The sequence below is a fragment of the Gracilinanus agilis genome, chromosome 5 (genome assembly GCF_016433145.1).
Source record: "Gracilinanus agilis isolate LMUSP501 chromosome 5, AgileGrace, whole genome shotgun sequence".
Classification (NCBI taxonomy): domain Eukaryota; kingdom Metazoa; phylum Chordata; class Mammalia; order Didelphimorphia; family Didelphidae; genus Gracilinanus; species Gracilinanus agilis.
The window spans coordinates 111,798,452-111,826,140 of record NC_058134.1 but is presented as its reverse complement, the minus strand read 5'-3'; the positions used below and the strand labels follow the sequence as shown (position 1 = coordinate 111,826,140).

The 27,689-nt window shown below is 34.5% G+C and overlaps 1 protein-coding gene across 2 annotated transcripts in view; it reads left to right on the top strand.

The window, feature by feature from the left end:
• Positions 1-27,689, top strand: part of TRIM24 (tripartite motif containing 24) — a 136,676-nt gene that overhangs the window by 66,594 nt on the left and 42,393 nt on the right. For both annotated transcript variants that reach the window (XM_044679674.1, XM_044679673.1), the window contains exons 3-6: positions 2,948-3,095; positions 10,358-10,490; positions 14,772-14,888; positions 21,905-22,019. In XM_044679674.1, the coding sequence (XP_044535609.1) occupies positions 2,948-3,095; positions 10,358-10,490; positions 14,772-14,888; positions 21,905-22,019 (513 nt within the window). The remainder of the gene's footprint in view (positions 1-2,947; positions 3,096-10,357; positions 10,491-14,771; positions 14,889-21,904; positions 22,020-27,689) is intronic.

Here is a 27,689-nt window from a genome sequence, read left to right as displayed (position 1 = left end):
AGGAGCTCTAAGTGGATGTGAAAAGGCTGCAAAATGTTAGCAGTCAAAAACTCTTCAAGAGAAAGTACACAAAGGATGTTATTCAAAAGAATTATGATCAGAAAAGAAAGTGGGCTGATCATATGGTCAGAGTGGTTATTTTTTAAAATGATGAAGTCTGATATTATGAGCATAACTAATATTTTATTTAGGCCCATGTTGGTAGAATAAAAATCAACCACGCGCCTGTAAAAATTTCAAATTGCCACCTCAGCCATTACATTCCCTACCTTCCCTCATCTTGTCTGCGTAGCAAAAGAGAGGAAGTCAAGCCGTCTTCCCAATATTTAAAGCCAAGCTTTACCTTGAAGACGTCATCCAAAACAGGAAACCCGTTGGACCATGTGAAATGTAGTCTCAAAGTCCCCTACATGTCCACAGGAAGTTTGTCATAATCTACATATGTTGAGGTGTATAGAACCCCAGAAATTCTAAATAACACAGAATAAAGATAACTAGTAGACATTCAATGTGCCCATCAGCATCCATGCAATGTCAAGAGATTAAGAAGAGTGTTCTGAGTACCTTATCTGGGAACCTACATGTTGTTTTCATTTTACATGATGCTGATTTATTGTTGCATGGAAGCAACTTCAAGTTTTCAAAAAGCTATGCATAATGAACTTGAAGCTGGGTTCTATCAAAGTTCCAAAGGACTTCAAGGGCAAGCCTTGCAGTTTCACTATATTTCTGTCATCCAAAGACCAACCTAATGTAGATTGGTATATTGTTATCACCTTTCTCTTACCCTTACCATGACCAGGGACAAGAAGGTTGATGGCTTGTTCAATCACTATGTCTAATATTTTGATGCATTATCAGGAAATAAGATATAGTGTGGTAGCAAAGAGAGAGCACTGGTATTGGAGCTAAGAGGACTTGTTTTAAACCCTGGCTATGTCATGTAACATTGTGTGACCTTGGACAAGTCACACAGCAATTTTGGATCTTTCCTTATACTCCTTGGTAGAATGAGTGGATTATTGAACTAGATGACCTAAGTTCTCTTTCAAATCTTAATCAGTGATGCCAGGACTTAACTATAATTGGCATTAGGCAAATCTCTTACTCTCTCTGGGGAAGATTAGATTAGATGACCTCTGAGGACAGACCCCTTTCTAATATCAAAAAGATATCTAAAAGAACCAGATTGATTGTAGAGTGATTAATTGTTTTAGACACCGCAACACATAAACACTACTGTCTTAGAAAGATATAAAGGATTTATTCTGATTCAGTGGAGGAGGGAGCTCTACCAATAAAATAACAGATCCATTAAATATCGAATTATGGTATCACAAGGTTGAGTTGATAATGTACAATGAGTGAGGAAGCTGGCTTTGGAGTTAAAGGATGTGGGTTTTGAATCCTGACTTTCCCACTCTACCTCTCTGACTTTGGACAGTCATTTAATCTCTCAGACTGAGTTTTCTTATTTGTAAAATCAAGGAATAGATTAAATAGCACCTAAAGTCCCTTCTATGTCTAAACCTGTGATTCTCTGATTGTCAAGCTTTGAAGAATTTAGTTAAGTATTTTATTTGTAGGGATCTCTTAATGAAGGGGAAATTGAAGACTTTATAATGCATTGTTAGAAGATGTGTAGTTGAAAATCATGAAGGACTACCCACTTTATGCCCAACTAAATTTATTGAAGTGAATTCTTGTGGAATAAAGTTGGTAAGGGACTGAGTCCCAATGATACTGCTCTAGAAATAAAAGATAACCTTTAGAAATTCTAGAGACATTACATGATTTACTCCATGTCAGGCAACTTAGGTATGGAACTTAGGCTCCAGTCTCCTGAGACACATACTTTTCATCAATTGTTGAGGTGCCCCAATTATTCAGGACACTATAATTTACCTTTTTATGCTTTACTGAAGATTTAGGAAAAGCCTATGCATGCATGTTATCTTGTGGAAAGCTAAAAAGTGATTTACTAGTGCTTAAGTGATAGAGCAGATGATAAAAATAATAGTTTATATTTTAGGTAGAGACAGTATAGATTGCAGAGTAGGCAACAAATAGTCCACCCTAAGATCAATCAGAAAGCTCTGGTTTCAAATACCTACCTCTAAGTCTACCAAGTTAATCTCCAAATTGAAGAATAAATGCCATTCTGTGTTAGTTAAAGATATTTCTGCAGTTAGTTCTCCACATCAATGAAGTCACAGTTCTTCATTTTTAAAAAAAATCATTATCTGTGGGATGCATGCAAAGCATTACTCAAGTGTAAAATTTTAGTGTTGAAAAGGGAATTTAATGAACTAAATTGAGCCTACTTAAAGGGATCAAACAAGAGATTCATGAAACTGAAAATAAGAGAAAAGTTTTTTTCTCTTCAAAATCAAAATGACAATTATCAAAATCTAATTAAAAGATAGAAGCAGTATATCCTAATGGATAAAGAATTTATCTTGGGAGTCAAGAAGGATTTGTGTTCATTTTTAGCCTGTGATACTATACTGGCTGTGTGATCCTGGGCAAGTTACTTATTTCCCGTGATAGTTCTCTTTAAGTTGCAAATTAAATACAGCTCTGTGGAGGAAGAATCTTCCTTTAGGAATAAATTGCAAGTTCTATTTTTAAAAAATTAGAAGAGAAAAAATATAGTTAAAACAACTTATATATTTTCTGCTTTATTATCATCCTATAGCCAGAGGAAAATGGAATTGAATATTTTATTAATAATATTTCTACTTTAGAATAAAATTGTATTTTTTCATTGCCATAGTATAAAAGCAATTATTTGTGTGATATTTAATCTTTGCAAATGCCATTAAAATGGCTTATGTCAGATGATGTCGAGGATAGCTTTTATTAGGTATTGCTATAATCATCTTTGTACACTCTGCCAACTGTCTTCATTTTTCTCAAATAATTGTTCTCTATACTTTCTTACTAGGTTTGCACAAGCTGTGAAGACAATGCAGAAGCTAATGGGTTTTGTGTAGAGTGTGTTGAATGGCTTTGCAAGACTTGTATCAGAGCTCATCAGAGAGTAAAATTCACAAAGGACCACACTGTCAGACAGAAAGAGGAAGTATCTCCAGGTAACCTAGTGTTTCAAGCCTTATTTAATATTTGTTCATTAATGTATGTGATTCTGAATTCCATACAGTAAAAGGCCCTTGTTCCCAAAGTGCTTCTATTTTAAGCAAGTAGAAATATAAACATAGTTCTTCTCCCCATTTCCCTCTCAAATATTTTATCCATTTATAAGAATACTTAGAGAGTAATCTCAAGGCATCTATTTTTAGAGCTTGTTTCTGTACTCTTGGTGATAGTCTTATTTATGAGTATTAACAAACAGTTTGATTCAAGTATGGAAGAAAAATGGCACTGCATTTTAGCTACAGTGTTTCAGAAACAATATTAGTACACAGGCCTTTCTGCACTGCTTATCAGAATATCTTTCTGTCATCTAAGCAATTTCCTCTTTTGTTTTATTTTAATAAAGAAATAAAAGAATTTTCATAGCAAAATTAAATATATTTAGGTATAATCATTTTTTATTTAAGTCATTTATAGTTTGTTTATAGCTTTGAATTCTTAACTAGGATAATAGTAATGCCTAAGTACCTTTGGAGAAAATATTCCTGAAACCCCTACCCCTTTAAAACTGAGTCTCCCTGTTGCCCACAGGCTGAAAGTACAGGGGCTACTTAGAGGCCCAATCTCACTATTTATTGCTGTGGGATCTTTGACCTGACGTATTTCTGACCTGGGCCAGTTTGCCCTTCCTGAAGTAACACAGTGACCTCTCCTGGGGTCATACCACATTGTTGGTAAGCTTGATGGGGATACTTGTACTGTCCTCTGCATCTCAGAATTCACAAATTCAAGAGACCTACCTGTTCAGTGACTAGGATTACAGGTATGCACCATGATGCCCAACCAATCTCTCCATTTTAACTTTTAACATTCAAATTAATCAGAAAGTAAACAAAAAGAAAAATTAAGTTGAATGAAACAGGTTTTCTGTTCTTAGTTTGGTTACCTTCAAGAATTCACTATTCCTTATAGTCAATAAAGTTTTATTAGCGAGAAGGTTAGATGGCACAGTGGTTGGAGATCTAGACTTGGAGTCTAGAAGACCTGGGTTCAAATATTGCCTTAGATACTCCTTAGCTGTGTAGCCCTGGGCAAGTCACTTAATCCTGATTGTCTATTCCTTGCTGTTCCTCTTATCTTAGTCTTGAAACTAAGATGGAAGGTAAGGCTTTTAAAAAAGAAAAGAAAATTTATTAGGTCTCCAGTTCAAGGGAGACCAAGGATTTCAGACTATGACATTATCTTAATATCTTATGATATAACTAAGATCTTTCTCCATAAGAGAATTTGTTGAATTTGAAGTGATAAAACACCTCAGTTCAAATTTTGCTATTGATACTTAGTAGCTTTGTAATCAGGGGAAAGTGATTGAACCTCCTTAAAACTCAGCTTTCTTATCTGTAAATACCTCATTGGGTTGTTGTGAGGCTAAAATGAGGTAATGCATATAAAACACTCTGAAATCTTATGAAATCTTAAAATGTTAAATGATATCTGTTTTAAGAATTAGATTTATTTTTTTCTCCTTATAATCTCTTGAAAATGACAGCAGTGATGCCCATCACTTTACATATTTGTAAAGCCAATAATCCTGCAGTCAAAAGGACATTTAAAGTTAACCTGCAAATGATGATGTGTATTGTAAATTATGTCACGGTTATGGACATAGTAATAACCTATACATTCCTTAAGATAGAGCTGGAATTGACTTTAGCCATTGTCTGATATGAACTTCTCGTTTTATATGAGAAACATAAGGGGTCAAGTTACATACCCAGAACCACATATCCTGGAAGTGTTTGAAGCATCATTTGAACCCAGGTTTTCCTGACAACCCAATTCAAGTGCCTTGTCAACTACACTAAAGGGCAAAGGTTTATGATGCTTTTCCTTTAAATTTTCTATAATTATAGCATTCCTTTTTTAAAAATATATTTATTTATTTGTTCAGGATATTTTCCATCCTTACATGATTCATGATTTTTTCCACCCCTCTTCACCCCCCGCTTCTGGAACTGACAAGCAATTCCACTGGGTTATACATGTATCATTATTCATAACCTATTTCCATGTTATTCATATTTGCAGTAGAGTGAACTTTTACTGCTGAAACCCCAGTCATATCCCCATCAAACCATGTGATCAATCATGTTTTCCTTCTGTGTTTCTGCTCCCACAGTTCTTTCTCTGGATGTGGATAGTGTTCTTTCTCATAAGTCCCTCAGAATTGTCCTAGATCATTGCATTGTTGCTAGTAGAGAAGTCCATTACATTCAATTGTATCAGTCTCTGTGTACAATGTTCTCCTGGTTCTGCTTCTTCCACTCCAAATCAGTTTATGGAGGTCTTTGCAGTTCACATGGAATTCCTCCATTTCATTCTTTCAGCACAATGACCATCACCATCAGATACCACAGTTTGTTTAGTCATTCCCCAATTGATGTACACCCCCACATTTTCCAATTTTTTTGCCACCACAAAGAGTATAGCTATAAATAGTTTTGTGTATTTTTCCTTATATAATTGTAAAATTCTTAAAAAATAAAATGATAAATTCTTAAAATTCTTTTGAAAATTAGTTACATCTCATTTATACTACAGCATTATGAGAATGTTCTACTTTTGAAATACCTGATCAATCATTTAAATATTAAAACTTCTCATATTTTAACATTTATATAGAACTTTTCTCAATCACATTTTACCTATTCACCTACTTCATTTTCCATATTCTTTATTTTTTTAAAATCTACCTTCAAACCCTTTATTAGGGGAAAAATAATTGTTTGTTCATTATTGCACCCTCTGGCTCCCATCCTATTCTTCATCTTTCTTTTACCAAAAATTTTCTAATGTCTCTGTTGCTTCCATTTCACTTTAACTCTTTGTAATCTAGCTTCCCCTGAAAACCATTCTGAAGGCATACAGAATATAAACTCCTTGCTGTTTGATTTTTGTCTCTGTAGTTTCAGAGCTATGCAGAGTAGCTCTCACATAATGGTTATTTAATAACAACATTTAGTATATAAATAAACATAATAAATAAATATAAGTTTTAGTACATAAAATTTATTTTTCATTTAAGGTAACATGGATAAAACTTTTGTTTCCTCTTTTTACATGGCAAATCCTTCCGTTAATGTTTCTGTTCATGAATTATAAAAGTTCACCTATACTTTGAAAAAAATCATAAATTCTAAAACCAACTTTCTTTTATTTTTTTTTACTGGATCTATAGACAACAATCTTTTAAATCTTTTTCTAGAATTGTAGCTGTGGGATCCAGTAATCCATGAAATGATTCACAGACATTGTGGGTATAATTAAAGGATATCAAGGCAAAGAATAGCTGAGCAGAAAATCATAACTAATTCTGCCATATTGTCCTCCTAACTTTGGTCAGAATATTAATGTAGTAATAACCTTTTGAATTTTAGGAGATTTTTCAAAATAACTTGAATTCAAATTTTAATCTCAGCAAAAGGAATAGCCAAAGAAGAAAACCCCACTCCTCAAACCCTAAAATCCAAACTATTTACACTTTGAGAAAATAAAGATAAACTTGAATAAAATAACAGAAACTGGAATTTTAATAATAGCTTTCATTAAACACCCATTATGTGCCAGCTACTTTGCTTAGCTCTAAGAATACAAAGATGTTCTATTGGGAGAGAGAAAACATGTTCATATTCAAAAATATACAAAATGTAGGCAGTTTGGAAAGCAAATTGTTCATTGGGAGCAAAAGGATTCAAGGCTTCACGTAGCAAGTTCGGATCAAGATTCAGAGAATTTGGAGGCAAGGAAAGAGTTTAACACAAGATGAGTTCCTTGCCCTCCTTGTTTTAGGCATCTAGATGAGCATATGCATGAATTAATAACCTTTATCAATGCTAATATAGATTGAAACTATATGAAGGGAAGCAGATGATAAGGGAAATTACTGCTACCATATTTCAAATTGTATTACTAATCAATGCTCATGTGTTTTATTTTTTTTTTACAAATCCATTGTTAGAAAGTCATTATATTTTGGGGTTAAAAATGGAATGAATTAGAGTGGAATAGAATGGATAACCCTTAGAAATAAACGAGCTTCCTCCCTACTACTGCTACTGCCTTCCCTCCAGTTTGCATCTTTTCTCCTATATACATAGTTACTATGTTTTCTCCCCCTTTAAAATATGAATGCCATAAGGGCAGAAACCTTATTTTTGCTTTCTTTTTATCTCCTACTCTTAACAGTTTCTGGAACCTAGTAGGCTTTTAAGAAATCCTCTTTGATTTGACAGGTTTTGAACACAGATTTTTTTTGACTGACCTTCATCCTAGATTCAGTGTAAGATCAAACATATAAATATAATAGTATGTTTATATTAGCATTAAAAGCTTTTTGAATGATTTAAAACATTAGCAGTCCCAATAGGTAGAATAGTGCAATGAATAGTATCCCCATTTTGCAGTTAGACAAAATGAGGCTCAGAGCGATTAAATGGTTTTTTCCAAAGCCACCAATCAGGCAAGTGATTGTACACAAATAATTTGTAGCAAAATTCCAGTTCGTAAAATTTGAAATGCCAAGATCTTACAGGCTTACCTGGACTTAGCTAACAACAGTTTTATTATATTATCATATGAAATGATGAATTTCATCAGGACAAATAACCCCTTTCCCAATCTTGAGTGTTTCTTGTATTTTCTTGCCCCTGACAATTGTTTTTTTTGTTTTTTATAACAATGACTAACAGCAGTGTATTAGGTTTTTAAAAACTGGTCTTCTCATTGTTCTTCCAGCTTCTATAAGCTTACCCCATAGTGCTTTCTTTTTGAGGATTAACCAGGCTGTTAGTAATAATTATTGACATTTTTCATTTTTATCTATACTTTATTCTGGACCTTTAGTGACTGATCTTTTTCACTATTTTTGTCAATTGATCCTTGTTACTTCTCTCCTTATAGAAATAGTAAGTACAGCATCTGTATTATTCATTGAAGTATGCTAAGATTTATAACTTTTACCTTTTGGGGATGAATATCCCTTCTTAAATACTACAAAGGAAATATTCAAGAAATACATATGACATGCATTCCAATATTCATCTAACAAATGTGTGGGATAAAAAGAGCAAGTACCCAGTGCCACCCACTCAAAATAGAAAATATCCAGAGTTAGAAAATGAGAGTAAAGAAAAGCAGTTTATTTCCTTTCCTGATTAGGAAGGCAAAATGCCTTAGTAGCAAATTGCCTAGGTGTAATATCAAGTTATGTAGGTTCCTGACATGACATCCTCCTCCCTCCTCTGTCTGGCTTCTTTACCTGTGGGCCAAGACTCACAACCTAAACACAAGCATTCTAAACCAATTCATGTCACAGCTAGAAAATAATAAAAGTGTTACTCTAACTTTCTTAAGAGATAAGGAAGCAGCTGAGTGGTGTCTTTCTTCAACCTTCTCCTGCTTGTCCAGTAGTCTTTTATATAAACAATCAACAAAAGTTCCTTGAAATTTAAAACAGTTTTAGTTTGAGAATCATGTACTTTTATTTCTCTCACCAAGATTATATAAAAGAAAAGAAGCCAGATTAATTTGGTTTCTTCTGGTGAAAAACAGTCTGGAGTAGTAATAGCATGACCATTATTGGCACAAAATGAAAGTATATCTTAATTATTCCTTGACCTGAAATAATTTGCTCATCACTGTAGAATTAATTTCCCTCTAAATCCTTGGGTCTTTCTTTTAGTTATTGATTTGGTTATCTCATTCCATTAAAAAAATTTTTAGAAATTTGGAAACAAATTCATTTTCTTTTTATGTCCAGCAATCATTTAAATGAATGAGAACTTGGAGATCAGAAAGTTTGGCTTTTGATTTCAGCTTTGTCTATAGGTAATTATGACTTTAGCAGGTCATTTAACATTTAACCAAATTTTTCTTGTCTCCAACCTGAGATGTTTGGAATCACTTATCCATATATACCCTTACTCCCCCAGATTCTATGATGTCAGTAATGATAGTACCTAGGTTAAAAAAATGTAAATTTGGTATATTACATCAGAACTTTTATTTAGCCCATTGCACAATTATACAATATTACTGGAGACCAAATTCTTGTGCAAAAAAATTCAGCAGAAATAAATTACTTACAGACTTAAAAAACTTAATGAGCCTTTCATCTATAAAAGGGATCTTTGAAATGTGGCGATAATGTAAGCAGTGATAAAAATAACCTTTTTGACTCATTATCATTAGTGTTTTTGAGATTCCTATCATAACATCCTCAATGGTAGATCGGCATAAACTTTATTTATTTATTTATTTGTTTGTTTGTTTGTTTGTTTGTTTGTTTGTGTTTTTGGGACCCTTAACTTCTGTGAATTGGCTCCTAGGTGGAAGAATGGTAAGGGTGGGCAATGGGGGTCAAGTGACTTGCTCAGGGTCACACAGCTGGGAAGTGTCTGAGGCCAGATTTGAACCTAGGACATCCCATCTCCAGGCTTGACTCTCAATCCTCTGAGCTATCCAGCTGCCCCTGGTATGAGACTTTAGATTATATTCAGACTCTTCATTTTTCAAATAAGAAAACTGAGGAGCAGAGGAAGTTAAGTAAGATACTTGCCCAGTTAGTAAATGAGGCAGGAAGTTCTTCAGGTTATGAATTGATATATTTCTATCATGTTGTTTTATTTTTAAGTTTTAGTTGTTTCATTTGTTTTTACACCACCAACATTTCCTAATATTCCACTCCTGCTTCCATTGTACCCTTTCTTGTTACCAAAAAACAGTTAATGCAAAATCATTTTATATGGTACTTTGAAGCATTGACTCTTATAGGACTTTCCCAACTGAAGTTCCACACTCCTCTACCAAGAGGAGGGAAGATATGTTTAATGAACTATTCTCTGTAATACAGATTGGTCATTAAAATTAAAAAGATTCAGCTGCCTTTTGGAATAATTTTCATTTATACTTTTTTATAAGATCATTTCATTTATTGCTCTCCTATTTGTGCTTATTTCATTTTGCATCAGTTTACAAAGATTTTCCCATCTTTCTCTGAATTGTGAGTGTTTGTTATTTTCTTTAGCTTTCATAATAATATTTTAATCTCTGGTTTTGAGATTTCATTGGGGTGTGAATAAAGCTGTTGAGGATTTTAAAAAATGTCTTATTGCAGTTGAAATTTTAATTAATTTACAGCTATTCAATAAGCCTTTTCTCCCTCTTCACTTTTTATTAATTTTAACTCATTTTGCCTCTACAGAAGCTGTTGGTGTGACCAGTCAGCGACCTGTATTTTGCCCTTATCATAAAAAGGAGCAACTGAAACTTTATTGTGAGACCTGTGACAAACTGACATGCCGAGACTGCCAGTTATTAGAACATAAAGAACATAGGTACCAACAAAGTAATGTGCAATTGCAATAGAGCTAGTAATTATAAGAAACTCTTATAAAGACTTTATTCTTCTTGCTAAAGTGGCCTATGAAAAATAGCCATTGAGTGGGTGTGCTTCCTTTGTTTGCTGTCATCCTGGGATATTTTGAAATCTATTATTTAATTTACTTATTCTGTTCTCTATAAGAATATAATCATCGTATTTCTAGGTTCCATTGTATTTTAATTTATATGCATTAGAACATTTCTAGAAATTTAGAGTCTTATTCTGAAGCATCTCATACAGTGAAAGCTTGATATAATGTGTTTTGTTTATACTACTTGGATAGTAAATCTCTGTCTAATCTGTCACTCCAGTTCAGTAAGCATTTTAAGCATCTTCTATGTACTTATTGTTATATTCTAGATCAGCGGTTCCTAAACTTTTTTGGCCTACCGCCCCCTTTCCAGAAAAAATATTACTTAGCGCCCCCTGTCACATACTATCCCATCTCCTTGCAGTTATTCACTGCCCCCAAATGCACCTGTGGCCATCACCGCCCCCACAGGATCGCTGCAGCACCCACCAGGGAGCAGTGGCGCCCACTTTGGGAATCTGGTCTAGATCTTTTTCAAGAGTAGAAGCTGAATCCAATTAGAGGCTGTTATCATGAGGACCTGAACTAAGATTATGTCTTCCCCACTCAGAGTAAAATAATAATGGTAGATTTGTTCATGCCTTGAAAAAAATTCATAAAAGAATGCTCACTCAAATTTTTTGACTAGCTCATTATGGATATACGGGGTCAGGTCCTTTCTAGAAGTCTTCAATAGATTATAATGATAATTATAAATTATAAATGATCAACCAGGCAATGAATTAGAATTATATGTTATCTAGACATAAGAAGGCATGTCAGTATTTATGCCTAATCATTTGTTTCAGCATGGTTGAATGTCGTTAAACTCATTATTAGAGGGTTGCCACTTTATATTTCCTTCTTTATCTCCAGAGATTGAATTTGTCATTTTGGGAACATTCGGAAGAGAGTATAGCTATAGGGCAGGCTTTAAGAGAGAGGTGGTTAATTTGATAAGAAGAACCGTGGCTACCACTTTTGTATAAATTCACAGTTCCTATGGTGGTGTTGGAGAGGAGCTGGGCTTGAAGGGAGCATAGCTCACAGAGTGGCACATAGCTGGAGGGGAGCAGAGCTTTGGGGCAACTCCCCTCCCCCTCTCCACAAGCTCCACTCATCATTCACCCCTCTGCCCAGCAGCCCAATGAGAACGTTTCCTCTCTCCCCTGTCTAGGGTGGGGGGTGGGGACACTTGGTCTTTGAGGGGGTTGTTGGTAGAGCACTCAATCTGCAAGGGGTGTGGAGGGGAGCAGGGCTTGGCATTCCATTTCTAAAAGGTTCACCATCGCTGCCCTATAACATTCAGCAATGGAGTGATGTTAATATGGAGGGTAATTTTTAGTGAAGTGCTTTAGGGATCCTGTGATGACCGTTCAATGACTTGATAAAGCCTTAATGGCATGATTTTGAACTTTGCAAATCATATAAAGATGATGTATTATTAAATAGTCAGTATCCAAAACAATCCTAACAGGCCGAATTAGTTGCTACCATGATTGACATGAATGTGAAATTCTTTACTTTGAGGCCATAAAAATCTTCATCCCAAGCACAAGCTAGACAATATTTCCTGTTGAAAAGATTAATGGTTTTTAGTATATTGTCCACTCAATGTGAATCAGCAACATAAAAGGGCAGCCAAAAAATCTAATGCTATTTAATGCTATTGTAAGAGCATTGGGGTGTCCAAAATGCTAACTGTAGTAATCCCATTATTCTTTGCTTTGTTATGAACACACCTGAAATACTGTATTCAGCCCTGGGTACCATGGTTTTGGTAAAATACAATCTTAATTGTCTCACTGGTGTCAAGAGAATGCATTCTAGCAAGGGGTCGGGGAGATGGTTATGAGAAAACTTGAGGGGCCAGGTCATTCAGAGATTTGGGAAATAATTAGCCTGGCAGGTGGGGAATGGCTGGGAGATTAACTTGAGGACATTGACAGTCTTTAATACCAAAGCTTTTTGGTAGAGAGTTTAGACTTAATCTGCTTAGCCTCAGAGGACAAAAGTAGGAACGTAGATGGAAGTTACAGACTTCTCCACATACAGAAAACTTTGTAGCAGTCAGAACTGCCCAAAAAGATAATGGACTTCCTGTTTGGGTGGTTGTGTCTCCTATTTCCATCACCCTACTTCATTGTAAAGGATAGAGGACCTCTTCTTCAGGATGATTTTAAGGATTTTGGTGTCAGGTCTAGGTTTAACTAGAGTACCCCTGACATCTCTTCCAGTTCTGAGGTTCAATGAAACCCAGGTTTTCGATACTTATTCTAGTCCTAATTAACTGTATGGGACATGTAATAGAATGAGGGGAAGGGACTTGGATTCCTCACCTTAAAATAAAGGCATTGAAGCCTAGCCTATGGTCAGGATATATTTTATATAGTTTACTAAAATCTATAAAATGTTTTTGTAGACACATTCTAGCTTTCTTGTGCAGCTTTAAAGTACTCCTGGAATAAGATACTTCTTTGTGCACACGTGTATGTACACATTGATTAAATAATACTTTTTCAGTGAATACTTCCTCCCACCTTGCCCTTCCCCTAGTTTTCTCCAGGGGCCTCTCTTCCCCCAATGAAAAAGAAAAACAAAACCCTTGTAACAAATATGTATGGTCTAGGAAAACAAATTCCCTCATATAAGTTGCATTTTGCACCTTGAGCCCATCACTTTTCTGCTAAGAAGTGGGCAACACAGTCCATAAGTGGTCCTTTGGAATAGTATTGGTCATTATGTTGACCCCATTTCTAAAATCTTTGTTTGCGGCTATACAGGATTTCCTTTGGTCATTTCTTACAACATAATAGTGTTCTATTACATTTGTTTGCTTTAGAAAAAAAAAGGGTTATTTTTAAAATTTTAGCTCTGAAAGGGCCAAACTTAGGTATTAATTCCATTGTACTTTATTCTTTAGATAAGATTTTATTTTCCTAATTACTTGTAATAACAATTTTTTAAATCTTTTTTTTAAAAAACCCTTACCTTCTGTCTTACGTATTGGTTCCAAGGCAGAAGAGTGGTAAGGGCTGGGCAATGGGGGTCAAGTGACTTGCCCAGGGTCACACAGCTGGCAAGTGTCTGAGGCCAGAATTGAACCCAGGACCTCCCGTCTCTAGGCCTAGCTCTTGATCCACTGAGCCACCCAGCTGCCCCCAATAACAATTTTAAATCTTTATTTTCCAAAATTAGAAGATCCAGATTACCCCCCCCTTCCTCCTTCCCTCTTCCATTGTACTTTAGAAAAAGAGCAACAATTTCCCCTTCCACACTTCCCCCAATAAGTCAGTTTAAATACTTCTTCAATACTGAAAAATGTGTTTAAGACTTTACTTACAGTAGATGCTTCTTTTGAGGCATCCATAAAATTTTCAGATACTAGTAATTTAAGCCTCCCTAAAGCTTATTCTGATAATTCACTTTAGCTAACTTCAAGTATCAAGGGAGAAGATGGGATAACTCAACCATGTTAGAGGAAGTAAATATATACAAGTGTACCGGGGGATCCTTGCATTGTTACAATAATATTTTACTTCCCAAAGAAGGATATCATGTTTTACCACATCAGTCAAGAAAAGATCCCTTGCTTGAAATGGGGGTAATAAATTCATTTCATTTTGAGTTTATGTTTATTGACATTCTTGAATTATCTTTTTGGTTTTACTATTTAAAATGGAATTCTTGTAATAATGAGTCTACTGTAGTTTGTTTTGTTTTGTTTTGTTTTTTAAACCCTTACCTTCTATCTTGAAGTCAATACTGTGTATTCGCTCCAAGGCAGAAGAGTGGTAATAACTAGGCAGTTGGGATTAAGTGACTTGCCCAAGGTCACACAGCTGGGAAGTGTCTGAGGCCAGATTTGAACCTAGGACCTCCCGTCTCTAGGTCTTGCTCTCAATCCACTGAGCTACCCAGCTGCCCCCTCTACTGTAGTTTTTATAATTTGCTTTTATGTGATTTTAACCTCACAAGGAACGATTTATCATGCTATCAAATAATTTAAAGTTATTTAAAAAATGAAAAGTACTTTTAAGAAAATAATTGTTTGATATTCCTTGTAGACTTTTTTATCACGTTTTGTCTTAGCTATGTGAACTTATTTTGATTGTAGAACTGTTAGATTTTTTAAAAATGTATTAATTTACTTATTTTCTTCAGATATCAGTTTATTGAAGAAGCTTTTCAGAATCAAAAAGTGATCATAGATACATTGATCACTAAGCTAATGGAAAAAACAAAATACATAAAGTTTACTGGAAATCAGATTCAAAACAGGTAATAATCGGCTATTAGTTAATTATGTTAAAATATCTTGCAATTTATAGTAACTTTTAGATAATTATTTTTATTAATTTTATTGCCATATGATATTGCTAAAACTATTTTGTAAATAACTGTTAAAAGTTGTGTCTAAATTTCATAGATGCAGTGTTACCTATTTTTGATCATGCTGTTCAAATTGTTTCAGTTGCATTCCCCAGAAATGAGATATTCTGCTTGAGTGATGTCCCCTGAAGTCTATGTTCTTTCACCCCTTAAATTGAGAGTACCAGATGCAGTTTAGCCACTGATGACAGCAGGTTCACTGTTATGAAAATCTCTGATTTAACTAGATGACATTAAAATTTTATGTGGTTTGGCTAGTGTCAGGGATTAGAAAGGGAAGTCTCATCCTCTATTTTATGTTAGGCTATATCTATCTATGATATTATTCCCTTTTATTCTATTTTGTTTTTGCATATCTGCTATAGGCTAAGAAACAAGAATACTAAACTTGGAATTATTTATTGAAAAATCATTTATTTCAATGAGAAAAGATAGCAAATGATAGCCAACATTTATATAGTAGCTGCTTTGTTTTAGGCAGTGTACTAAGCACTTCACAGTTATTCTTATTTAATTCTCACAATATTACAAATGAGGAAACTGAGGCACAAGAACACTCAAATTACTTGCCTGGGTTCATACTGATAAGTGTCTTAGGTCAAATTTGAACTCAGGTGAGTTTTCTTCACTTAAGGTTCCATGCTCTTTTTATCCACTGCTTCACCACATAACCTGTAAAAGATGGTTTTTTATAACTTTTTAAATAATTAGCCTATTAAGTTAGTTTACAATTAGGTATAGTAAAGTTGTATTGGAACACTATTGGAAACACTGATGGTAAAACAGGGCAATTGCAGAGTATTGAGGCTTAAAAAGCAATTTAATCTATACTTGACTGATTTATTTTGATTTAGTCAATCAGGTTGATTTATAAGGTCTTTTTTGTTTAGCTACTTCACTTTTTTAAGAAAGATTTTTTTGGAATTTGAAATAGTAGCATCCTTACTTTATAAAGATTCATATTTTTTAATCCTCCAATTTTAAGTGGGTCACATCTTATTGATCCATTCTTCTAATTTTTGTGTAAGGATAAGTTTAGAATATTTTTTTTGTTTTGTGGGGCTTTAAGATCCCAGAAAATGGAAGGTCCTATACAGTCTAACCAGATTGAAGGCAGATAATAAAATTGGCTCTTTCTAGAGCTAGAGGAGGAATATATAAGTACTTAATTAGTTTTTAAAAATCTGTTGTTCCTTTTTGTTTTAGTTTTCACTTGAAAAAATTAGTATGGCATACCATAAGTCAAAATTCTTGGTCCTCATAAGCATTTTTATACATGGGAAGATGAAAACAATAACAAAATTTTATACATGGGAAGATGAAAACAATAACAAACTAAAACTCTACCAGAAGGCATTCTAATGCATTAAAATCCAGAAATTCAGTAAATTTACAATACTATGATTTTTAATCCAGTCCCTGCAGGGACAATAAAGAATTATGAATGTAAACACTACTTCCTAATAGATCTGTCAACATGAGATTGACTAAATCATGATATAGTTAAAGGGCTTAAGAAATGCTAGTTTTAAAATTATATTAATGAAGATAAATGATATTTATGAAATTTATATTAAAAAATTAGGAATTACATATAATGAACCACCTGAAGTTGTTATGCTTTGTGATATTATTGATTATATGAAAATTATGGAGCTAATTCATATGAACATTGTATGAAGTGCCTTGGGCAGCAGCTATTGGCTTTACTCTGAAAAATATTTATTGTTAGCATTTAGTCATCATATTTTTTTGAACACTCCAGTTTATCAATGTTCTTTAATTGTGGCCCCCAGAATGAACATAGTTTGCCAGGTGCCATCTTGTCCTTATCCAATCATATGGTATCTCTTATTTTTCATAATCTTTCAGCTGTTACTGATAGTGATCATGATTACCTGTTGTATCTGCCAGTCTTTCATTACTCAGAGATGTAGTTCATCTGTTCTAAGTAACATAGGGTGCAATTAGGGCTTCTTTTTGCCCTCTCATTACTTATCTTGGGTATCGACTCCATGTTGGCCATTTCTTTGTTCTTTCATTTCCAGTGCAAGTCATTGTTCTTTCCTGAGAGCACAGAGCCAAAATAAGAATTGAGCACCTCCACCGTCTTTCTATTCTTCACTTGGACAATAGGTTGAGGTACTGTCCTTTCTTTGGGCCTCTTTTCTTGTTGCAGCTTAAAAAAAAGTTTTCTCATTGTCCTCCATCAGCCTCAGTTCAATTCTGATCACTTCTCATACTGTTTTCCAGACTAGGAAATGCTCTTGTAGTGGTCCTTTTGTAGTTTTCCTCTAATGCTTGTCTGATTTCCATCTTCTCCTGAGAGAATGTAAATTCCTTAAGGGAATATTAAATTTTTGTTTTTGTATCCTTAGCATCTCAAACAGTGCTTGATACATAGTAGGCCCTTGAAAACACTTATTTTTTGTTTTTATTTGTTTATTTTATATTTGTTAATATATTAATTAACATCAATATATTATAATGTGTTTATTAATAACACATAAAATATGTTAAATATATTTGTGTCATTCTATTTTATTTTTCATTTATATTTATTTTATTTATTTCATTTTCAAAGCTTAAAGTTGCTTGGCAAGTTCCCTTTGTAGCCACATTAGTCTCTTCAGACAACACTCATCTTTTCATTGGAATTGTTTTTTTCTGTGTGTCTTTAGGATTTAATTCTTGAACATCTCACATCACTATTGGGCTCTCCTATAGATTTTCCCCTGCCAAATGTTAGTTCATGGATTATCTTTTCTCTGAAGTCTTTGAAATCCCACTTACCCAAAATTTAGGGTGCATATCCAGTTATGCCAAATTTTCTCCTTTCTATCACAAACTTTAGAGAGAGTAGTGATTACTTTCTTCCTAGTGTTCCCATCTCTTCCATATCAACTACTAGTTCCTCCCTGACAGTAATAATAATAATAGCTAACATTCATATACCATTTACTATTTGCCAGACACTATGCTCAATGTTTTACAATTTTTTTTATCTCATTTGTTTCTCACCAACCACTCTGAGAAATAGGTGCTATTATTATCCCAATTTTATAGATGAGGAAACCAAGGCAAACAACGGTTAACTGACTTAACCCAGGGTCATATACTATGTGTCTGAGGCTGGATTTGAACTCAGGTCTTCTTTAATGAATCCCTACCACTCCCAGCAATATAGTACCCCCTAGATGCCACACAGCTGACTAAGATCCAGAATAAAATTTTCCCTAATTTCTTTCATCTTTTGAAAGATAAAATCATAATTAAGGCAGGGTAAGAAGTTATTAGCTATTCTGCTTTAGGCACAGAGTTCTATAATTGAAATTTCCTTCATTATATTATGTCTTATTGCCAGACTCAAGGCTTGTTTCTTAACTGTTCATATATTAATTGTTTCTGTCCAAGCAGTTTATGATGTACTAAAATGACAGTCATTTCTGTTTGGCCATCATACAAATGTTCTCTTATCATATGGTGCCCACCTATACTCCCCTTCCTTCTGGGTTTCCTCAGACTCTTCCTAAGAAGAATAATCTTACCTCATCCTCTTTTTCCCTTTACCTATTTGATTTCTTTCTAGTAAGATATATCTGTCCAGAATTATTTCACTCACTGGATTTATCTTACGAAGTTTCAGTGACATCTCTCAGGTCAAATTTGCCTCCTTACTTTTAATACCTCTTTTGACTAAACTATGCAACTTGTGTTACAGGTATTTGAAGCAATGAGTTTTATTAATGACACTTTTATCTGATTTTATCTCTTCTGAACATAATGGACATCTCCATAATGGATGTTACTCTTCCTTTGTATTGCTATTCTATCATATTTAGCTTTTTTGGTTGGGTGTTGACAGTTATTCTCCAACCTTTTCCTTTTAAAGGCCTTTTTACCAGAGTGTAAGACATTGACATTTGTTCATACCGTCCCTGTTAATCAGTCATTAATCCTATATTATTAGCTGTGGTCTAGATGTCCAAATTCTTTTCTGATGCATTGCCTTTCATGACCACCTGTTTACTTCTCATCAGTTTTTCTCTTCCATATCCTTTACTATTAAATAACAGTAGGATAATATAACCTACATCTCTGTGCTCTTATTTTCTACCTAGACTTCATAATCATTTACAATACTACTTATGGCATCGTTATTTGTATGTACATAAATCACCAGAAAAGTGAATGATAATCTATTTGTTTTTATGGCTTAATTCTTTGTTATATCCTAAATTTACATGTTAAGAAGACAGTAGTTCTTTCTGTTGTTGTCAGATTCCCATTTGCTTCAGTACTTCTGAGAAAGGATTTATCAACCATATCTTTGATTCTTCCCTGGGCCCTTACTATATGATCTCTTACTTCTTTCTTCTTTATCATTCTTTCAAGGATAGGTAGCTGCTTCCTTCTCAGAGTATTTAATATCCCTCATGAAGTCTGAGTCTCAGTTATGGTTTTTAGTTATAACATATAGCTCTCCTTTCCCTTCCCTACATGCTTTGCATTATATTTTTCCACTCCAACCTTCTTAAAGGTCATCTCCCAAATCCACCTGCCCCCATTAAAGCCTCTCGCTTCCTTTATTTTATTTTATTTTATTTTTATTTTTATTTAATTAATTTAGAATATTTTTCCATGGTTACATGATTCATGTTCTTTCCCTCCCCTCCTCCCTCCTGGAGCTGACAAGCAATTCCACTGGGTTTTACATGTATCATTGTTCAAAACCTATTTCCAAATTACTAATATGTGTAATAGAGTGATCATTTAAAGTCAACATCCCCAATCATGTCCCCTTCGAACCATGTGATCAATCATGTTTTTCTTCTGTATTTCTCCTCCCACAGTTCAATCTCAGGATGTGGATAGTGTTCTTTCTCATAAGTCCCTCAGAATTGTCCTAGATCATTGCATTGTTGCTAGTAGAGAAGTCCATTACATTCAATTGTGTCACAGAGTATCAGTCTCAGTGTATAATGTTCTCCTGGTTCTGCTCCTTTTGCTCTGCATCAATTCCTAGAGGTTGTTCCAGTTCACATGGAATTGTTCCAGTTTTTTATTCCTTTCAGCATAATAGCATCCATCACCACCAGATACCACAATTTGTTCAGCCATTCCCCAATCGAAGGGCATCCCCTCATTTTCCAGTTTTTTGCCACCACAAAGAGCACGGCTATAAATATTTTTGTACAAGTCTTTTCCCCATAATCTCTTTGGGGTACAAACCCAGCAGTCTCACTTCCTTTAGAAACATTTGTTTCTACAACATGAATTATATAATTTTGGAAAACTTATGTGGAAATTTGTTATTAAAATAAAGAGAAAACACCAAATTAAAAATTTTTTTTCTGCAACCTGGGATCTGGAGAGGTATTCCTAGAGTCTCTTAACTTTCTACAGTTGCACAAGTTCAACCTACACATCAAACTCAGTTAAAACACTTGGTTGTTTCATGCCAAACTCACAACTTTTCCTGTTTTCTCTGCTGGTTGAGTTTTGTTTAGATTTCAGTGTTTACATCTGAATCCTACACTCTGATTAATACTTATACCATTAATACTTCATAACACTTGGTAAACCCTACCAATAACTAATCTATATTCTTAACAGTAACTCCAAAGCCATTCTCCAACTTACCTTCTGCTTGCTTTAAGCAACATCAGAAAGGTTACTTAGTCTCTGAGTGTCAGTTTTCTCAACTTCAAAAATAAAGAGGGTTTTCTTTCACTCTGTGTTCCTCTTTGTTTCACCATTTTACCTCACTCCCCAATACACTCTGAATTTCTTTATCTTCCAGTTATTCCACTCAACTTCTTCTTCTGCTTCTTTGTGCCTTACTCTAAAGATTCTTCTTATTCCTTAGGGATAAACACTGGACCTTTGATTTCATTGGTATATGGAAGTTCCAGTTGATGACACTTAATTTAGTTAGATGTTAAGTCCTTTGCCCCGGATCACAAATTCAGTTTGTAACAAAGGTCCAACTTGAGTCCTAACTTCAAACCTAGCTCTCTATCCATTGTTAACCATTCCCTTTCTCAAAAGTGAACAATCTGAATATAGAAAATATTACCCTTTTCCCTCATAATTGGGAGGTAGGAAAAACTACTTGTATTCATCCTGTGTGTGAAGCATTCTTTCATTTCCATATCTCAGGAATTCTACCTGCTTTTCAGCTTTTGTAAGTCCATCAGACACATATACTCTCCATTTTGTCCCCATCTGTCTCAACTATCATGAAATCTTAATCTTATATTCCTTTATTCCAAATGAAAAACTCTTGGATATTAACAGAACTGATTAGAGCAAAATAGTTTGTCATTGTGTTTGAGGCTTAAGAAGGCCAGCTATCTTATCTTTAATGCTTGGTGGCCCATGTAGTCTCATGGAGAAATGAAAAAGGCAGTCCTCAAAACCTTTTGCCCATGATCAATTGGAATCTGTAAGTCTATAATGGAGGTAAAACACTCTAGAAACCACTGTCTAGTAAATTTACCATTCTATTGCCTTTAGCAGAAATAGGCTGATTTATTAATGCTCCTTCAGGGCCATTTCCTCAGTCTTTCTGATAAACCATTGCATTTATTAAAACATAATGTAGTTTCCTATACTTTTAGCTAGATTCTTGATTTATGGCCATGAAATCCAAAATAGTAGCCTCAAACCTTTTACTATCATTTTACATGATTTTTATCAAAATTTTAATTTAGTAACTATATCTTTCAAACATTTGATTTTTGTGTGTGTGTGCTCATAGATAGTTTAGCCTGTACATGTAAATTTCAAGTTGAATGACAGCTGGAAACATTCTGAATTAACTTAAGGTATTTAATAAGTTTTAAAATTTTTTAATCTTTTAAGTTTTAGACTCCTCCCCCACCCTCTTTTTTTTTCCCCAGAATAATTGAAGTAAATCAAAATCAAAAGCAGGTGGAACAGGATATTAAAGTTGCTATATTTACTTTGATGGTAGAAATAAACAAAAAAGGGAAAGCTCTTCTGCATCAGCTAGAGGTAAGTTGCCTTTTTCTGAGATAATCCAATGGAAAGAGTACTGGATTCAGATTGGAATTCCAGATCTATCATATGTTAATTGTATAATCATTTAACCTCTGTGTCTGTTTCTCTTGTGGAAAACAGAAACAATAACATCTAGTTTACCCACATGGGGACCCTTGTGAGTATGAAAATGTCAAAATGTGTTATTGCAATTCTGAGATTCTGTAAATATTGTCTCATAAGTGCAAGGTGACATAATCCTTAAAGTATATTCCTTTAGCATAGCATTTAAGAAGTTTAAATTAGCTTTTGAAAAAAGGTTTATTTTTCTAGTTATGGTGAAGTTCTTTTTAATGTATATAATGACATCTATTTTAGTTTGAATATTTCTGCATGTCCATTTGCCTCCTATTTGATTTCTTTTTAGTGAAATATGTTATTTTTCCTTGTGAATAGTTGGATTTCATTCCCATTTGGAACAAAGCCTGTGCCACCTTCATCTTTTCCTATTAATAATATTTAAATGAATAACTTCAAAAGTAAAAATTCATACATAGTCCTTGAAAGTTAATTAGTAGGAATAAGTAACATTAAAGCTAAATTGTTCATGGTATACAACATTTATGAGATTTTATGACATACAGGGAGTTATATTTGGCACACTTGAGCTAGAATATAGCTCTTTGCTTCAATAGTGGAATTATGTAAGGAGCATTTTGGACTGCTATAACTATGATTTTAAGCTTTAACATCACATAGATGTTACAAACTGGTCCTTAATAGCTAGTAGGTTATACAACTTTAATTATCAATACTCCTTAACCTAAAGCTTATAAAAAAGACTCAGTTCTCTTATTACTTGTTCCCATTTTGTGATTGGGGATAAGAGGAGAGGTGAGAACTATTGATTGGAAATTATAGATATTTGAGCTAGGCATTTGCAGTATATATAGTTGCATAACAACTATCAACAATTTGGAAATAGGTCTTGATCAATGACACATGTTAAAACCAGTGGAAATACGCATCAGTCATGGTGGTGGTTGGGGGGGGAGATCGAGGGGTGAAGGGGAAAGTAAGAGCATGAATTATGTAACCATGTTAACTTTTCTAAAAAAATAAATATTAATAAATGTTTAATAAACAAATAAAATTATTGGACATCACAAAGGATTACAAAAGAAACCAATGATATGGAAAGATATCAATATATATATTTTTAAAAAATTGTCTATTCTCATTGAAGAACCCCTTCTATAGACAGACAGACAGACAGACAGACAGACAGATAGATAGATAGATAGATAGATAGATAGATAGATAGATAGATAGANAATACTCCTTAACCTAAAGCTTATAAAAAAGACTCAGTTCTCTTATTACTTGTTCCCATTTTGTGATTGGGGATAAGAGGAGAGGTGAGAACTATTGATTGGAAATTATAGATATTTGAGCTAGGCATTTGCAGTATATATAGTTGCATAACAACTATCAACAATTTGGAAATAGGTCTTGATCAATGACACATGTTAAAACCAGTGGAAATACGCATCAGTCATGGTGGTGGTTGGGGGGGGAGATCGAGGGGTGAAGGGGAAAGTAAGAGCATGAATTATGTAACCATGTTAACTTTTCTAAAAAAATAAATATTAATAAATGTTTAATATATATATGTATATACACATATATATATATATAGTTGCATAAGGGAAACATTGGTATTAATAGTATCATCTTGGGCTTTTTAACTCATCAAAGCCTTAATTCTATTTTCAATGTCTAATGAGTTTTATGATTATTTTCATTTTGTTTAAGGGTAAACCACTTAATGTGAGTTCATCGATAGCTATTCAGTGTTTTAGTCATTGTAGCATTTGGCTTTTAATGAACCCAAAAAGCATATATAAATTACAGAATAAAGGAATAATTAAAATTGAATGGCTAATAGAATTTGGTTATGTTTATTTAATGTAATTGTCATACAAAAAAATAGTTAACAAAAATTGAGGAATGAGAAAGTGTTAAACTGGAGACAGAAAAAATTTGGTATTTATGCTCAGCTTTAAAGAGAGATGGAGGTGAACGCAAAGTAAACTTTCCAGGCTGTGGGTTGGCCTACAGTTTAGCTGCAATATAGCCAAATCCTCATAAAGAACACTTATAATAAAGAAAGCATCAAAATCAGGTAGGAACCAAATTAGGAAGGGCTTATATCCAGTTGTGACTTTTGTATTTTGTCTTAGAAACAATAAGATACTCCTACAGAATTTTAAATGAGTGAGTAATGAGAAGTAAGACTAAACAGGAGGCTGTTAACAATTGTTCAGGTAGGAGGAAAGTCTGAGCCAGACTATATTATATCTGTATTAATGGAAAACAAAAAAATAGATATGTGTAACAGGACTTGAAGGACAAGGAAGAAACCTTGAGGATAACTCTCAAATTACAAAATTGAATAATGATTGTACCCTCTAGAAATAAAGAAGTTTGAAGAAGGGTTAGTGTCATATTCAAACTCTGGGAGTTGAGAGTCACACCTTGATTGACAGGTGAAGACAGTTGGACATCGGAATGTCCCCAGAGGCCATGAGGACAGAATGGGCAGAGAGGGTATAAATACCCTGGCAGCCCCCTGACAGGGAGCCCTTGGACCCCTTGTCTTTCGGGACCTTTGCTTTGCTTTGGCTGAGCCTTGCCTTAAACTCTTGCCTTGGACATTTGATCTTGAACATTGATCGACCTGTTGATCCTCTGATTATCTCTGAATCCCTAGATATTTAGGCACCTAAACCATCTCTAGATATTTAGGTATCCCGGGGCCCAGGGGGGGATTCGGGAAGTGGGTAGGAGAAGAAGAAGAGGGTGGTAAAGGGTGGAATTTCCTGAAGGCTGTAGCAAAACACTAGCAGTAAGAAGCTGAGAGAAACCATCATCAATATTTGCATCATCCAAACAGTTTGCTTACTCTGATTTGGCTGTGACCAGGCTGAGCCAGAGGAGGTGAAGAACAAGCCCAGCATTACTGAACAGTCTAGAGTCCTGAGGGATTATTTTCATAGATTTAGTGATAGGGTCACTTATTCTCCAACCCTTTCTGGATCATTCCTTTCCCTTGTTAAAACAACACAGATAACAAGTTATTAAATACCTTCCTGGGGTAGTTATTCCATCACAACTCTGGGAAGGGAGCAACACAGTCAGATGAACATTATCCAAGGCTGATAGAGCCCAATACCAATAATCAATCAACCCCAGGTGGGACCTGAAAGGGTTACCCATACATTGACCTTTAGGGATCCTGCCTGGGCACTGTTATAAAGAAGGACAGTTATTATACTATCCAGCTGGGTGGCAGGGCTCAGGTGTCCCTGCACCAGCCATCAGGGAACCAAACCAAAGCTCCCACAGATTAATATCTCAGATTACTAATACTAATAACCAGCCTAATAGTGGTAGTATCAAGACTACCCCCTTTCTTTTGTAACATTAGGTAAGAAAAGAATTTAATCAATTACATTTTGAACATAGTGAATTTGAGCTGCCTTCAGGAAATTCAGGAAAAGTTTGGAATAGTGTGGACTGGAATTCAGGGAAAAGATAGGGCTGCACATAAAGATTTGGGAGTTATTTACATAGATGTAATACTTAAACTCATGGGCCAAAATGAGATCATCAAGGGAATTACATATGTATAAAGAAAAGAAGTCAGAGCACAGAACCTTGAAGACCACCCATTCTAAGGGAATGGGAGATTGATAATGATGCAGCCAAGGAAATTGAAAGTATGTTTTTCTCTCCTTTGTAAGGTAGGTAGTCCACGTATTACTATCCTCATTTTACAGGTCAGGAAACTGAAGCCCAGAGAAGTAAGTGATTTTCCCCGGGTTATATAAGGGTTAAACTAGGAGTTTGACAAAATAGGAGAGCAGTTTTTAACAATTTTTGTTTTAATGAGAATATAGTAAAAGGAGGGAAATATAAGAAAGAAATAGAAAGAGAAATTGCCTAACTAGCTACCCTATAACTGCTGTTAGAGAAAGTCTAGCTGATCACTCTTCAGCTCAGCTTACCAGGAAGAATCAATATATATCTATCTCCCAACCACCAACTAATCACCCACCCACACCACCAGCAACAACCCCCAATGGCCAGCTATCAACAACCAAACACCTCCCAACCCCAAAAGGTCCAAAAAGCCCCTCTCAGTCCTCAATTGGCCTTTTATATCCTGCAAAAGGATATAAAAGCTCTGTAAAAAAGAATTCTTTATTTCTTTTCTCTAATTTAAGACCTAGAGGTTCTCTTACCATAGAGATGTGCAGGGATTAACCAGTCCACAATGACAGGAAGTAGGAACCACAGAGACAGGAAGGGAGGTAGGAGAAGGTTATAAAAGGGGCTGAATATTGGTTGGTCGGCCTGTCAGTTGCTGGAAAGTTGGCTGCTGGGCCATGAGTTGGTCATGGGGACTTGGTTGCTGGTGGTGTGGGTTGGTGATTAGTTGATAGTTGGCATTAAGTTGCTGGAATATAAAAGGCAGGCCTTGAGCTTACTGAGAGAGGGCTTTTGGCTTCAGTCTCTAGAGGGCTTTTTAACCTTCCCTGGTTTGAAAGGTGGCTGGTCTTCTTTGACAGACCTAATTGGGGTTGGATTAAACACTGATTGAATTGGTTTTGATTGGGCTGGATTAGGTTGGAACTTTATGAGGTGGTTGTTATTAGAGGCAGCTATAGGCAATTATAGATAAATATAGGCAGTTTTAGATAGTAATTATAGGCAGTTATAGATAGTTATAGGATAGCTAGTATAGACAGGAAATTTATTTCTCTACCTCTCCTATATTTCCTTCCTTTATTCTATTCATTTACTCTATTGCCATCTCTATTTTAATTAAATGAAATTGTTAATTATTAAAAGCTGCTAGAAATTTTCTTTTCTCTGGCTTAAAGGGATAATATTAATTTACACCTCTACTATATTCTCATTAAAACTTAAGTTATTAAAAGCTGCACTTTTATTTTGTCAAATCCCTAATTTAACCCTAACACATCCTTACCTCACTTCCTGTCTGTCAGGTTTCTACTTCCTTTCACTGCGAGCTGGTATAACTTTACACATCTCCAGGTCCTCAGTTAAATTAGAGAAAGGAATTAAGAATTCCCTTTTACAATCCCCCTGTGATTCCTTGTGAGACTAGTCTCCCCAATGAATCATTTAAACATAACTATCTTATACCTCTGAAAATCTTCTGGTTAAAGTTACCTACAATATTACACTTTCTAATAGAAAACTATAATAATAAGAGGAAAAGAGAGGGAAAAAAAAAGAATTAAAAACAATGGTAGATAGGCACATTGACAAGAAGCCAATTAGGGGGTAGTTCCCTTTGGCATAGAAGTTTACATTCATTAAATGTGTTCAGCCCCCTTCAGTTCAATCAATACTTCCCACAGTTCATTGTAGATCTTCTGATGCAGTGTAGGTTTCTTTATGGCATCTTCTTAAAACAATTCTTTTTTTTCTTGTTTTGGGGAGTAAGTTTCTTTTCCTAAAATTCCTCAAAAATTTTTAAATCTTGGATTTTATAAAATACAACCCCAAATTACAAATAATTACAAATTACAGTTACAAATAATAGTCATTAAAATTACAAAAAAATACAATCCTAAACTAAAGATTTTTGAT